Source organism: Eucalyptus grandis, chromosome 6, assembly GCF_016545825.1.
Source record: "Eucalyptus grandis isolate ANBG69807.140 chromosome 6, ASM1654582v1, whole genome shotgun sequence".
Classification (NCBI taxonomy): domain Eukaryota; kingdom Viridiplantae; phylum Streptophyta; class Magnoliopsida; order Myrtales; family Myrtaceae; genus Eucalyptus; species Eucalyptus grandis.
In genome coordinates this window covers 33134490-33147643 of record NC_052617.1, presented here as the reverse complement: position 1 = coordinate 33147643, position 13154 = coordinate 33134490, and the positions used below count along the sequence as shown (strand labels likewise).

Here is a 13154-nt window from a genome sequence, read left to right as displayed (position 1 = left end):
GGCGAGCCTCTCCAGGCCACCGGTGAGCCTCAACCTCGCCTAGGCGGCATGAGGTTGGCCTGACCTTGGCTTGGCAAGGCCTAGCCTCGCGCCGGCTGGGGTTGCGGGAGGCTCAACCTCGCCTAGCCACTGACAAAGCTCGGCTAGCTACAGCAAGGCTTAGGCTGACGACACTCTAGCAAGGTCGTCAGTCCTCATTTGGTTGATTGCTAGCCATCGCCGAGACCGGTGACTAGCCAAAAGGAAGAAAAAGAAGAGAAAAAAGAAGAAACAAAAAATAGATTTTAAGAATTTTTCCCAAGAACAATTTTTTTTTTCTATTTCTTGATTCCGTTCTAAATTTATTCTCAGGAACAAAAGAATAAATTTTTGTTTCCATGGACAAAAAATTTACCAAACGGATTTTTGTTCTTTTTTTGTTTCTAGGAACAAAAGAACAGAATTAGTTGTTCCTGGGAGTAAAAACAAACAGGCCTTTATTGACCGAGAGAGATCTGTCCTTTTTTTTTTTCTTTTTTAATAAAGCTCTAGATGATACTCACTAAAGAAAAAACAAGAAACCAAAAGAAAAAAAGAATGCTTTAAAAAGCCCTCCCCATAAATCGACTCCTCCTTGTAAATCTCTTCACAGTTTCCAGGCTCAAGCCTCACCGAAGGTTGCCAAAGCCTCGGCAATGTTTAGTGACCTCCGACGAGGCTCGGCACCATTGTGGCCTGGTGATTGACCAATGAAGAAGAAAAAGAAAAAAAATCACAATAAAGATTTTAAAAAAATAAGATTAATATCTTGAAAAATCTCAAATTAGTACACATGTGATAAATTTACCTCAAACTGGTATATACGTGGCAAATTTACCTCAAACTAATTTTTTAACTATGAAAAACCGCATACTAGTACGTTTGTAGCAAATTTACCCTGACTGACCATAAAAAATCATAAACTGGTATACTTGTAATAAATTTACCTCAAGCTAATTTATTCAACCGCCAAAAATCCTAAACTGGTACATTTTTGACAAATATACCCCTTTGTTAAATTGAATTAATACCACAAAAAATTACAAAAATCGTAAACCGTGACAAACAGATGGTAAAATCGTAAATTATTAAATCAATCAACTGTCACGTACCATTCAATTTAATAATTTGACAGTAAAAATTAACAAAAACTAATATAGGGTAAATTTGTTACAAGTGTACTAGTTTCGAGTAAATTTGTTAAATGTATACAAGTTTAGGATTGTTTATAGTCAAAACATTAGTTTGAGATAAAATTGTCACAAGTGTAATAGTTTGGGGTTTTCAGGGTATTAACTCTAAAAAATAAAATAAAATAATATATATATATATATATTTAGATTTTAGTTTGGTTTGGTTAACCAAACCGATTAAAAAAGTTTCGGTTTTTAATGAAAACCGAATCGAATGAGAACCAAATTGAAAAAAAAAAAACCAAACTTTTTGTTCGTTTTGGTTCAGTTTTTTGGAAACCCGAAGCAAACTAAACCGATAAGGAAATTTATTAGCGAACATAAATTCAATCCAAAATGAAACTGAATTGAATCGAAATCTCGGTTAAGTTAGGTTTTCCAATTTGTACTTTTTTTGTATTTTTTTCCCAACATGCAGCCCTTTTAATTTTTATTTTTTAGAAATCTATTTTTTACTCATTTTTTATTCTTCTTCTTCTTCTTCTTCTTCTTCTTCACGGCCGATCGCTGGCCACGGTGATGGCTAGCAACCCACTTGACCGGAGGTAGGTTGATTCCGATGAGGTCGAGCCTCGGCCGTGGCAAAGGCCAAGCTTGCTCGATAGCGGCGAGCTAGGCGAGGCTCAAGCCTTGCCGAGCCTCGTTGACTTCCAGCGACCTTAGGTGAGGGTCGAGCCTCGCCCAAGTGGCCAAATCTAGCAAGGCTCGAGCTCACTAGCATTGGGCAAGCTCAATCTCGCCTCACCATAGGTCGGCCGAGGCTGGACTCACTAGCCTGTGGTGAGGCCTGTGGTGAGGCTCCGGCTCACCTCCGGCCGCTGGCAACCGCCACTACGGCTAGCAACCTTGATCAATGATGAAAAAGAAGAAAATGAAAAATCACAAAAAAATATTTTTAAAAAATAAAATGAAAATTTTTAAGATTTTATCGATTTAGTTCGATTAACCGAATCACTAAAAACTGAAACTGGTTAAAAAAAATCAGTTTTTTTAATGAAAATTGAATTGAATGAGAATCAAACTGAAAAAAAAAAAAATCAAATTTTTCAGTTTAGTTCGATTTTTGACACCTTTAGCCATAGGCACTAGAGGGTCATGGTCCTAAAATTGTGATCACAAAGATTCTTTGGATCCATCTCTCCTCATATCGAAACCTCACTTAATTGCATATAAAATTAGGAATTAGGCGTTATAAAAAGGGAAAAAGAAAGAAGAAAAGAAAGAAGAAAGAAAGAAAGATATTTTCTTTTCTTATTTTATTATCGTGTTTTCATTATTGCACAGTGTATTGAATGGTCTTTATTTTTCCAAAATTGTCATAAAAAAAAAGTGAAAAATTTCATTAAAAGGTATAAGAAAAATCGAATAAGGCCGGGCGGAGGGTTTTCCTTCGTGCGTGGGCTCGCCTAGCATTCGATGCTTGCGGTTATTTTGTTCTTACTGAACATAATTGGTTATTCCGCTACAAAGTGGAACCTCGCTTGCTGATTGTGGTATAATTTCATGTCTCCAATAAATGCGAAACTTCTATTTGGCCGATGCCCTCGGCGTGTTCGATGATATGTTTGACCAAAATACCTACATCCGTTCTTAGTCCTCCTTGTGTTCCCGGATCTTTGGCTTGTCAAACGGGTTTAAATAGGTCCCTGCTACCATCTTCCGTTTTGTATCTTCATGTTTCAACGTTTTCTTATGCACGGCATCTAATGCTTACGGGGCCTTGGTTCACTCTCCCTTAACCACCCCATGAGGATGGATTATAGGGTTACGTAACCACTCCACTTACTACAAGATGCTTACCAAGCCAGTATTTAGATCTGGCTCCTTCCTCCAAGGGATTGTTGTGCAACAAGCGCTTTGCATTATTATAATTTTTGCTATATGTGTGAGGTACTTTGAATCAGTAGTATAGATTATAGGCATAAATCGATCACATGGAACAACATTTCAATGAAAGGATTCTGCCTCTGCCTCTCGTTCTCCATTTTTTTCCCCTTTCTTTTGTGCTCTGTGAATGGAGCAATAGTTTCATTGGCAAGACAATATCTAGTGCAAGATTTAATTTTACACACGACTTGATCGCAATTGGGAGAGTAATTTTACATGTCAATTTCTAGTATTTATGGTGAGAGTTTTTAAAGTTGTGATCATTGAGCTTTTTATAAAGCGATGGCATGGGCAATGCACTAATTGACTTGAAGGAAACGTCCAGACCCGCCTTCTCGAAGATTTCCAGCCCAACCAACAGGGGAATACTTGCGCAGACCATGGATAACGTGCAATTCCAACCATTGAAATTTGCGGTGATGCCCACATGACTGACAGCATCGATTGGCCCCGGTACACGAGGATTGCGACCGGACCATGCCAAGTCAATAATTCCATCCTGAAATACACGCAGTTGTACCTACATCAACATCACCGTGGCTCTCCTGCAACATAAGGGCGCACATGATAAAATTTTTACTTCTCTATTTCTCTGTTTCTTTATTCTTTTGGAACAAAAATCTGTTTGATAACACGATTTGTTTTTCTATTTACAAGCATTTCTATTCCGTAAATAGATTTAAAAAGAAATCGTAAAACTAAAATTTTAACTTCTCAGTTTTAAAATAAATTTAAATCAATTTCTGATTGAAATCAATTTTTATTAGAAATTTTGTCATGCGCACACTAAGTGGTCAGACAAAAAGTCTTCTAGAGTCGATGAATAGTCAGCGTCAACGGCCAAAGGTTGATAGTGGTGTCTCATTCACTGGTGACATGTCTACAGGAAAAAATCACTTTTTTTTTTTTCCCTATAAAAGCACTCTGAAAGTGCTAATATTGTCATCTAGAGGGGGTGAATAGATGTAAAGACAAATTTAGCAATAAAAGATATTTTCTTCAAGTAGAGCCTGACTAACACAAGACTTCTAATATAAATTCAAACTTAAATAGAATGTTTTGGAAATTAGTCGAACTTAGAAAAATATGGTAGCAAACAAATTAAAGGAGTTAAAAGAAAAAATTGAACACAAGATTTATAATGATTCAGCTTAGATCAAGTTTATGTCCATTCTTCCACGCTGACAGCCTTTTGGTAAATTTCACTATGAATCAAAAGAGAATTACAACGATTTCAATATGATCACTTAGTGAAGAGTTTTTTTCCTCTCACTAAGTCACTCCTTTATATTTTTCTCTCTTGAGTACAATTGTAGTCACTTATCAGTGAAGAACAAGTGATTTGTAAAGCTTCATACTTTCGAATTTTAATTATAACGCACTATCTCAAATGAACCGAATGACCTCCTTAAATATTCATCTATGCCTTTCTAACCGTTGGCACTTTTCAGAGGAATTCTATCAATCAATCCGTTGGACAAAATCAATTAAGGAAATATTATAGCTGTATGAAGATTGAGGTGAAGATTCAATGATCCTATCGTCCATAGAATCAGAATCTTGGCTTCCATAAGTAGATATTTCCCAAAAAGAAATTTGTCTTTGAAATTAATTTCACCAATCTGTGATTGATTTTATCAATATATTTAATAAAGGTAAGTGAGATTTTCTGCCAGAAAGCCAAATATATCTTGATCGTATTGAATCCTTGTTGAAAGATCAATAATCCTAGTCTGACTATATCTCCATTCTAGGCTTGGTTTTAGTCTAGATCATCGTCAGAGTGGGAAAGACTTCTTATGTAAAATAAACTTTGATAGCATTCCACGATATAACACAAAAGTCTAATATTCCTTATAATAATAATAAGAATAAGAAAATGAAAGTTTTGTCAATTTCAAAACTTAATAGGAATTTTCTCAACACACTCTCAATTGATAACTACTCCATCTTTGTCAAGAAAAAAAATTGAAGTAAGGTCAAAGTAAATACATTTTTTTTTAAAGCTTTGATGACCATCTAGAATAACTAGTGAATTACAACTCTGTCATACCGCAATTGGTGCACAATAGTCTCCAACTCCTTTTAGGTAGAGCTGATGCTTACGGGGCCTTTTGGTTTGCTCTCCCTTAACCACCCCATGAGGATGGATTATAGGGTTACCTAACAACTCCACTTACTACAAGATGCTTACCAAGCTAGTATTTAGATGCGGCTCATTCCTCCAAGGGATTGTTGTGCAACAAGCGCTTTGCATTATTGTAATTTTTGCTGTATGTGTGAGGTATTTTGGATCAGTAGTGTAGATTATAGGGATAAATTGATCACATGGAACAACATTTCAATGAAAGGATTCTACCTCTGCCTCTCGTACTCCCTTTTTTTTCCCCTTTCTTTTGTGCTCTGTGAATGGAGCAATAGTTTCGTTGGCAAGACAGTATCTAGTGCAAGATTTCATTTTACACACGACTTGATCGCAATTGGGTGCGTAATTTTACATGTCAATTTTTAGTATTTATGGTGAGAGTTATCAAAATTGTGATCATTGAGCTTCCTATAAAGCGATGGCGTGGGCAATGCGCTAATTGACTTGAAGGAAACGTCCAGAGCCGCCTTCTCGAAGATTTCCAGCCCATCCAACGAGGGAATACTTTCGCAGACCATGGATAACGGGCAATTCCAACCATTGAAATTTGCGGTGATGCCCACGTGACTGAAAGCATTGCGGATTGCGACCGGACCATGCTAAGTCAATAATTCTATCCTGAAATACGCGCAGTTGTATCTACGTCAACATCACCGTGGCTCTCCCGTAACATAATTGGCCAGACAAAAAGTCTTCCAGAGTCGATCAATGGTCAACGTCGACGGCCGAGGTTTGATGGTGGTTTCTCATTCACTGGCGACACGTCTGCAGGAAAAAAAAGGAAAAAAGAAAGAGAGAGAGAGTGAAAAGAGAAGCCCTTCAAATGATCTAAGAAATTAACGCCTTCTTATAAAGAGGCTTATGCTAATCACTGAGTATGCTAAATGATTAGGAATAAAAGAATAAGAACCCTCAAATCTTTAATAAAAAGATGTGTAATTTCTTACATCTCCTTAATTGCACATGAATTCATGAGGTTGCGTCATGTGACGTGACTCATGTGTCTATGTTACGCGATGCAATGCCACATGACAAGTTATCATTGGTTAAACTTTATGTGACTCATTAAAGATAACATAACTTGATATGATTATAATATATTGTAATCTATAGTTACATGTGAGTAAGTAATTTGCATTAATTGTGTCAATTAACTATTACTCATCTTTATATCATGAGAAATAGTCAATTCCATAAAACATGCAGTGAGAAAATTATATGAATAAATGCCGAAGAGAATAACCTTTTCCTAGCAAAAGCTATACCAAATTATGCTATAATAACCAAAATCCACCGACTATAACAACAAATTTTCATTTCAAACAACTCTACGGTTCGGCAAGTATTGAATGGACAAAACTCATTGCCGATAATGACTACTTTTTCCTTAAAAAGAAAAGAGTGCCACTGGTTGCATTTCAGTTGGAAGATAATCTTTCTCTTTTCCTTACCATAAAGCACTGGACGATTGACTGGAGGACACTCTGTCCTTTTCTTTTTATAAAGCACTGAATGTTACTCATAAAACGAGGAACCGAAAACACACACAAGAAAAGTGCTTCAGAACGCTGTCCGAGAAAAATCGACGCCTTCTTACAAATCCCTTCACAGTTTCCTCTAGCATTGATCCAGCCTCTTGATTCCTTGCCTTGCTTTCATATCTACCCGCTTTCTTGTGCTTTTAGTCATGAAACTCGGAAGCATGAGTTTTGCAGAGCTTCAAGCACGCCACTTGTTTCTTGGAATTGCTCTTGCGCTATGTTTTAACCAAGTCTCCTCCACCACTAATGAAACAGATAGACTCTCGTTGCTCGCATTTAAGGCCGGCATATCCAGAGATCCTTTTGGCGTGCTCAACTCATGGAACAATAGCATTGGGTTTTGCCAGTGGCATGGCGTTACGTGTGACCGTAGGCACCAAAGAGTTACGGTCTTGAACTTGCAATCACAAAGACTCTCCGGATCAATCTCTCCTCATATTGGAAACCTCAGCTTTTTAGGGGAATTGTTGCTCCAAAACAATAGCTTCAATCAAGAAATCCCTCCACAACTCGGCCAATTGCATCGCCTGCATATCCTACGATTGCACAACAATTCATTGGTTGGCGAAATTCCCAAAAACATGTCAGGTTGCTCAAACCTGGTTGTACTCTGGCTCGTGAACAACAAACTGAGTGGAGAAATTCCTGAAGAGCTTGGTTCAATGCTAAAGCTACAAGAATTCGGTTTGGGTGGGAACAACCTAACCGGGAGCATGCCTTCCTTCATTGGGAACTTTTCTTCACTAAAGGAACTTTATTTAACCCAAAACAACTTGGGTGGGAGCATTCCCCAAGTTCTAGGCCCTTGACAAACTTGCAAGTGATTAACATTGCAAGTAACATATTATCAGGTACAATTCCATCTTCGTTACTCAATCTCTCTTCCCTCGTTGTGTTTGAAGCTGAAGAGAACCAAATAGAGGGGACTCTTCCTGCAGCCATAGGCCTTAAACTCCCAAATCTTGAATCTTTTAGCATTTCTTTGAACCAACTTGAAGGGCCAATTCCTCCGTCGTTATCAAATTGCACAAAGCTAGGTTGGCTTCTACTAAATGGTAATCGATTTTCGGGGAAAGTACCTTTTTTGGAGAAGTTGCATAAGCTAAGTAGGTTTCTAGTTGGTTATAATCAACTTGGAAGTGGAAAACCTGAAGACTTGAGCTTCCTTTGCTCGTTAACTAATAGCACCAAATTAGAGTTTGTGGGTGGTGGGTATAACAAATTTGGTGGGGTGTTACCTAAATGCATACGTAATTTATCCACCACTCTCACAGTATTTGCTCTACGCAAAAATCAAATCTCTGGTGAGATTCCAAAAGAAATGGGGAATTTTATCAAACGAGATATTTGCTTATGGGTTATAATCAGCTTTCAGGTGTTATACCCTCAAATTTGGATACTCTACAAGATGTAGGGATGTTGCAATTAAATGATAATAATCTAGGAGGGACCATCCCATCATCTTTGGGAAATCTAACCAAGTTGATTTCTCTATATCTTGCCGGAAACCACTTTCACGGGCAAATTCCTTCACATCTATCAAATTGCCAGTCTCTTAATCTACTTGACCTGTCTGACAACAATTTGAGTGGTACCATACCCCCACAGCTTATAGGTCTCTCATCATTAGCGATTATTCTGAATTTGTCTTGGAACCATTTGACGGGGGATCTACCCATAGAAGTTGGCAACTTGAGAGCCTTGACTGCTTTGGACATTTCAAACAATTTGTTGGAAGGTGAAATCCCAATCGATTTAGGTGATTGCACTGCATTGACATCAATGAGGATGGGGGGCAACCTCTTCCACGGCTCCATTCCTCAATCAATCGTATCATTAAGAGGCATTGAAGAATTAGATCTTTCACACAATAATTTGTCCGGTCAAATTCCAGCATTTTTAGCAGAATTTCGCTTCTTGAAACTTCTGAATTTATCGTACAATAATTTTGAAGGCATGTTGCCACGTGAAGGAGTCTTTAAAAATGTTACCGGTGCTTCTATTATTGGGAACAATAAGCTCTGTGGTGGATTGCCAGAATTTCACCTCCCCAACTGCATCTCCAAAAGCTCTAAGAGTAGAGAGAGAAATATAGTGATATTGTCTGCTTCTATTATTTTCGGAGTTTTTGGAATAGCTTTTATATATCTTTGTTGGTCGAAGAAGAAAGTAAATGAACCAATATCAAATTCGAGAAATGATTCACATCCGAACATGTCATATGGAGCACTCCTAAAAGCAACTGATGGTTTTTCTTCAACAAATTTGATTGGTGTTGGAAGCTTCGGTTCTGTTTATCGGGGGATACTTGAAGACAATGGAATTGTTGTTGCCGTGAAGGTGCTTCATTTAGTCCATCATGGTGCTCTGAAGAGCTTTTTTGTTGAGTGCGAGGCATTTAAGAACATTAGACATCGAAATCTTTTGAAGATATTAGCAATTTGCTCATGTAGTGATTATCAAGGAAACGATTTTAAGGCGTTGGTCTATCAATTCATGGAAAACGGAAGCTTGGAGCGGTGGCTACACCCAAATGCAGCATCATCTCTTGGGAACAATCTCCCGAGAAATTTGAATTTCATTCAAAGGATAAATATCGCTATTGATGTTGCTTTCGCATTGGATTATCTTCATCACCAATGCCACATCCCCATCGTTCATTGTGATCTAAAGCCAAGCAATATCCTCTTAGATGCTGAGATGGTTGCACATGTTGGCGACTTTGGATTGATGAAATTCCTTCTCGGATCATCCATTGATACCGTAGCTAATCAGATGAGCTCGATGGGTCTTAGAGGGACAATTGGTTATGCTCCACCTGGTACTCTCTCTCTCTCTCCCCTGTGAAGTTTGGTAGCTAATGATAACTCTTATAATCTTAGCCACATTTTTTTTTTTTTTATTTGAAGATGCATACTCCAATTTGACTTGCACTATGATCTAAATGTGTGACAGAATATGCAATGGGATGCATGGTTTCAAGAGAAGGGGATGTCTATAGTTATGGCATTCTTTTACTAGAGATGTTCACAGGGGCCAGTCCCACTGATGACATATTCAGAGACAATTTGACTCTTCATAATTTTGTTGCAAAAGCTTTGCCTGGACAAGTGCTTGAAATTACAGACAGTGTTTTGCTTCAAGAAAGAGAGAGCCATTTAGGTCTCTATAGTCCCCAGCATTGGCTTTTTGAAAGCGATGACATATATCGAGATTGTTTGGTTATGCTGTACAATATTGGAATTGCTTGTTCATACAGTGTGCCTGAAAGACGGATGAGGATTAGCGGAATTGCAAATCAGCTGCAACAGATTAGGGAAAAACTCTTTGCGTTGGGTTTATATGGAGAAGATGAACTACCGACAGCTTATGTTTAGCTGTTATCCTAGAGTTTTATAAGCAAACGGAATCAGACAGGTAAAATCTATGACTGAAGAGCATCTATTATTCTTTTTTCGTCAAAAATGGTAAGTTGATCGTTATTCTCCATCTGTATCCATACATAACTAAGCTAGCACCAGGCCCATGGTGCACACCCATTCTTGAGTACGGTTGGTTTACTTAGAATTCTGTTTTGGTGCCACAGTATTTTAAATTGAATCCAACATAAATTGCCTCGCTTCATTTTCTCTTTTTTGTTTTATTGTTTTTCTTTTTCACTAGTATGATTCTCATTAAGAGGCATTACAATTGATTAGTTGTTGGAAAATTTATTCAAAATATTCTACTATAGACGATACGGTTACTCTGATGGGTGAATAAGGACGTATATTTTCTGGATTCAGCATTCTAGCATGCGGTAATCTGAAGCTCGTATTGACTGTTGATGCGCATAGTAGGAATCATTTCGGTAAATTGCCTTTTTTATGGGGAAAACACTAAATGACATATGCATAAAACCTATAAGAGATATATCGACAGCCACTTATTTCACAAGGGGATTCATTAATACATGAATAAGCACCTTTCGAAGGTAAAACTAACTAAGTCGAGAAATTACTAATCACCAATATACTTAAACTTACTTCTCTAAATAAATATTGGTTTTTAGCATGGAGAAGTTACTGAGTTTGAGGATTTTGGAAGTAAAGTTATTTTTTATCATGACAAAATTAGTAGTCATTGAAATGGAGACACCTTCTTTCCCCGGTAAAAAGTTACTGTGTTAAACGACTTAGTATGTTCACCACTCAATATATACACATACCTTCATTTCATATAAGAGTTATTAATCATGCGGAGAAATTATCAACTATCAATAGGTGGACAGTTAATTTTCCTCTTAGAAAGTTACTATTCAAATTGAAATGTAACTGGAGATAGATAGATACGTACAAGGATACATGCCTTCCGATTTTGTCTCTAACTGATGAGTAGGTTTATCAATCAACAATGAAATGATTGGAACTGATTAAGCTGTTGTTAGTCAAGTGATAGTCGTTGATGACTATGACCTGCTCATCAATCACGCTTCTAAATTTGTCTCTGTTTATTTTCCAGGGGGACTTCAAGATTTTGTGGGCACTGGTTAACTTCAAGTCAAACATCTGGAAAGCCATCTAGATGGATCCATCATCCATTCTTTAATACACGCCCTTGCCCAAAGAACTTGTTTTATGTATGCCAACATCTTTGCTAATCAAGCTTATAGCATTTGAAAATGCGCAAGTATGCTTGAAGACAAAAACTGAGCTATATAGGAGTATCACAAACGCTTTTTGTTATAATATCAATAATGTGATCCCATTCAATTTATTATTACCCATATTAATTAATTTCGTTGATGTCTTATTGTCCGCATTAAGTTGCGTAATAACTATGGTGATTGCCTAATTTTAAGATAACTATCTTGATGGGAGACGTTATTAGAAGTGGTGCATATAAATAGGTCATCTAAGCCAAACCTACTCTTAATCCGAAAATACACTTTCAACTTCGAGAGGGTAATTAGCTAGAAGTACTCATTCACTGATTGTTCAAGGCTTTGTGTATTTGGTTTTCTGACTTCATCAGTGGCTAGAGATTAGTATAGAATTTTTCACGTTTTCACGCATTTGATCTTGACTATGTATGAGTTTTGTTTATCCATTTATAATCGGAATCTTCAGTCTTTCACAAACCAGCACTTTTATCGTAGCATTCTGTCACTTTAAATGTCTTCCCCTATTTTCATTCGCCTTTAGGAGATAATCACTGCCGATGTTTCACCATCATCTTTACATGATGATATCATATGCTGCAAGAACTATTCTGAAGTTGACCGAGCTTCTTGAGATATACGTTTCAAGTACTGTTATTCTTCATTCCGAATGGACACAACTTCCGGAGCAGCTTCTTTCTACCTTCAACGTGCGATTATCCTGAAAGAAATGGAAAGGAATACAAAGCAAAGAAAAGAACAGCTGAACTATATATTGATCTTGTGAGGGGAATATTAAGGTGGCTAAACAAAAGGATAAACTAAAATTATGTGGTATCTCTTTGTATCAAGCCTGCCCTCCTGCGAAAGGGGCTGCGACGCCGTGATAAAAAAGTGGTGCCTTATTCAGGTGAGCAACAGTAAGAGTATCCAGGCTGCTATTCATCTATTGAGTGGCTGAACTTGCATTGCAGAATATAATCACTTTGTCGACTTGGGCCCCTGTTTTGCGATTCTCATTCGCCAGTAGCTGTTCCCCGCCTTGTAATTGTGTTCATAACTCGAATCAGCACACATCATACCCTATGATATATCTCTTATTTCTTCTCGCCTTGCTTCCATAGACACCCACTTCCCCTTTGAGTCATGAAACTTGTAAGTGCTAGGTCACTATGATGCCGCTTGCTTCTCGGTTTTGTTCTTGCAATGTGCTTTAACCAAGCCTACTCCACCACATAAAAAAGAAGTGCAAACTCGCGCTGCTAGCTTTTAAGGTTGGAATGACCGGACATCCCTTTAATGTGCTCAACTCGCAGAATAATAGCATTGGTTTTTGCTAGTGATTTGGTGGCACATGCAGTCACAGGCACCGAAGGGTCCTCGTTCTCAAATTGGGAGCACAAGGACTCTCTGTCCTGGTACCGAACTTGGGAGCACAAAGACTCTCTTGTCGATCTCTCCTCAGTCCTTGAGAGAATTGCGGCTCAGAAACAACAGTTTCGATCATGAAATCCCCCACATGTCAGCTGGTTGCACCATACCAGCGTGTCTTACAACTAGGATACAAATCATTGAATGGTGAAATTCCCAAAAGCATATTAGCTTGCTCTAACCTTGTCGACCTCATCCTTGTACGCAACCAACTGGAGAAATTTATATAGACAACGATTCATTATCGAAGCTGAAGTGGTCTTCTTTGTATGCAAATAATCTCAAGCCATACTCAGGTG

At 37.8% G+C, this 13154-nt stretch overlaps 1 protein-coding gene across 1 annotated transcript; it reads left to right on the top strand.

Moving 5' to 3' along the window:
• Positions 1-8138: 8138 nt before the first annotated feature.
• On the top strand, positions 8139-11540 carry LOC104451828 (probable LRR receptor-like serine/threonine-protein kinase At3g47570). Its single transcript, XM_018876258.2, has 3 exons — positions 8139-9606; positions 9741-10202; positions 11286-11540. The coding sequence occupies exons 1-2, from the start codon at positions 8139-8141 to the stop codon at positions 10160-10162; spliced, it is 1890 nt and encodes a 629-aa protein (XP_018731803.2). The 3' UTR covers positions 10163-10202; positions 11286-11540.
• Positions 11541-13154: the final 1614 nt, after the last annotated feature.

Excerpts from the sequence above, each read along its gene's own strand:
- LOC104451828 (XM_018876258.2), top strand. The coding sequence starts at position 8,139 with ATGGGTTATAATCAGCTTTCAGGTGTTATACCCTCAAATTTGGATACT. Across the intron at positions 9,607-9,740 it reads AATTGGTTATGCTCCACCTG|AATATGCAATGGGATGCATG; the intron begins GTACTCTCTCTC and ends AATGTGTGACAG.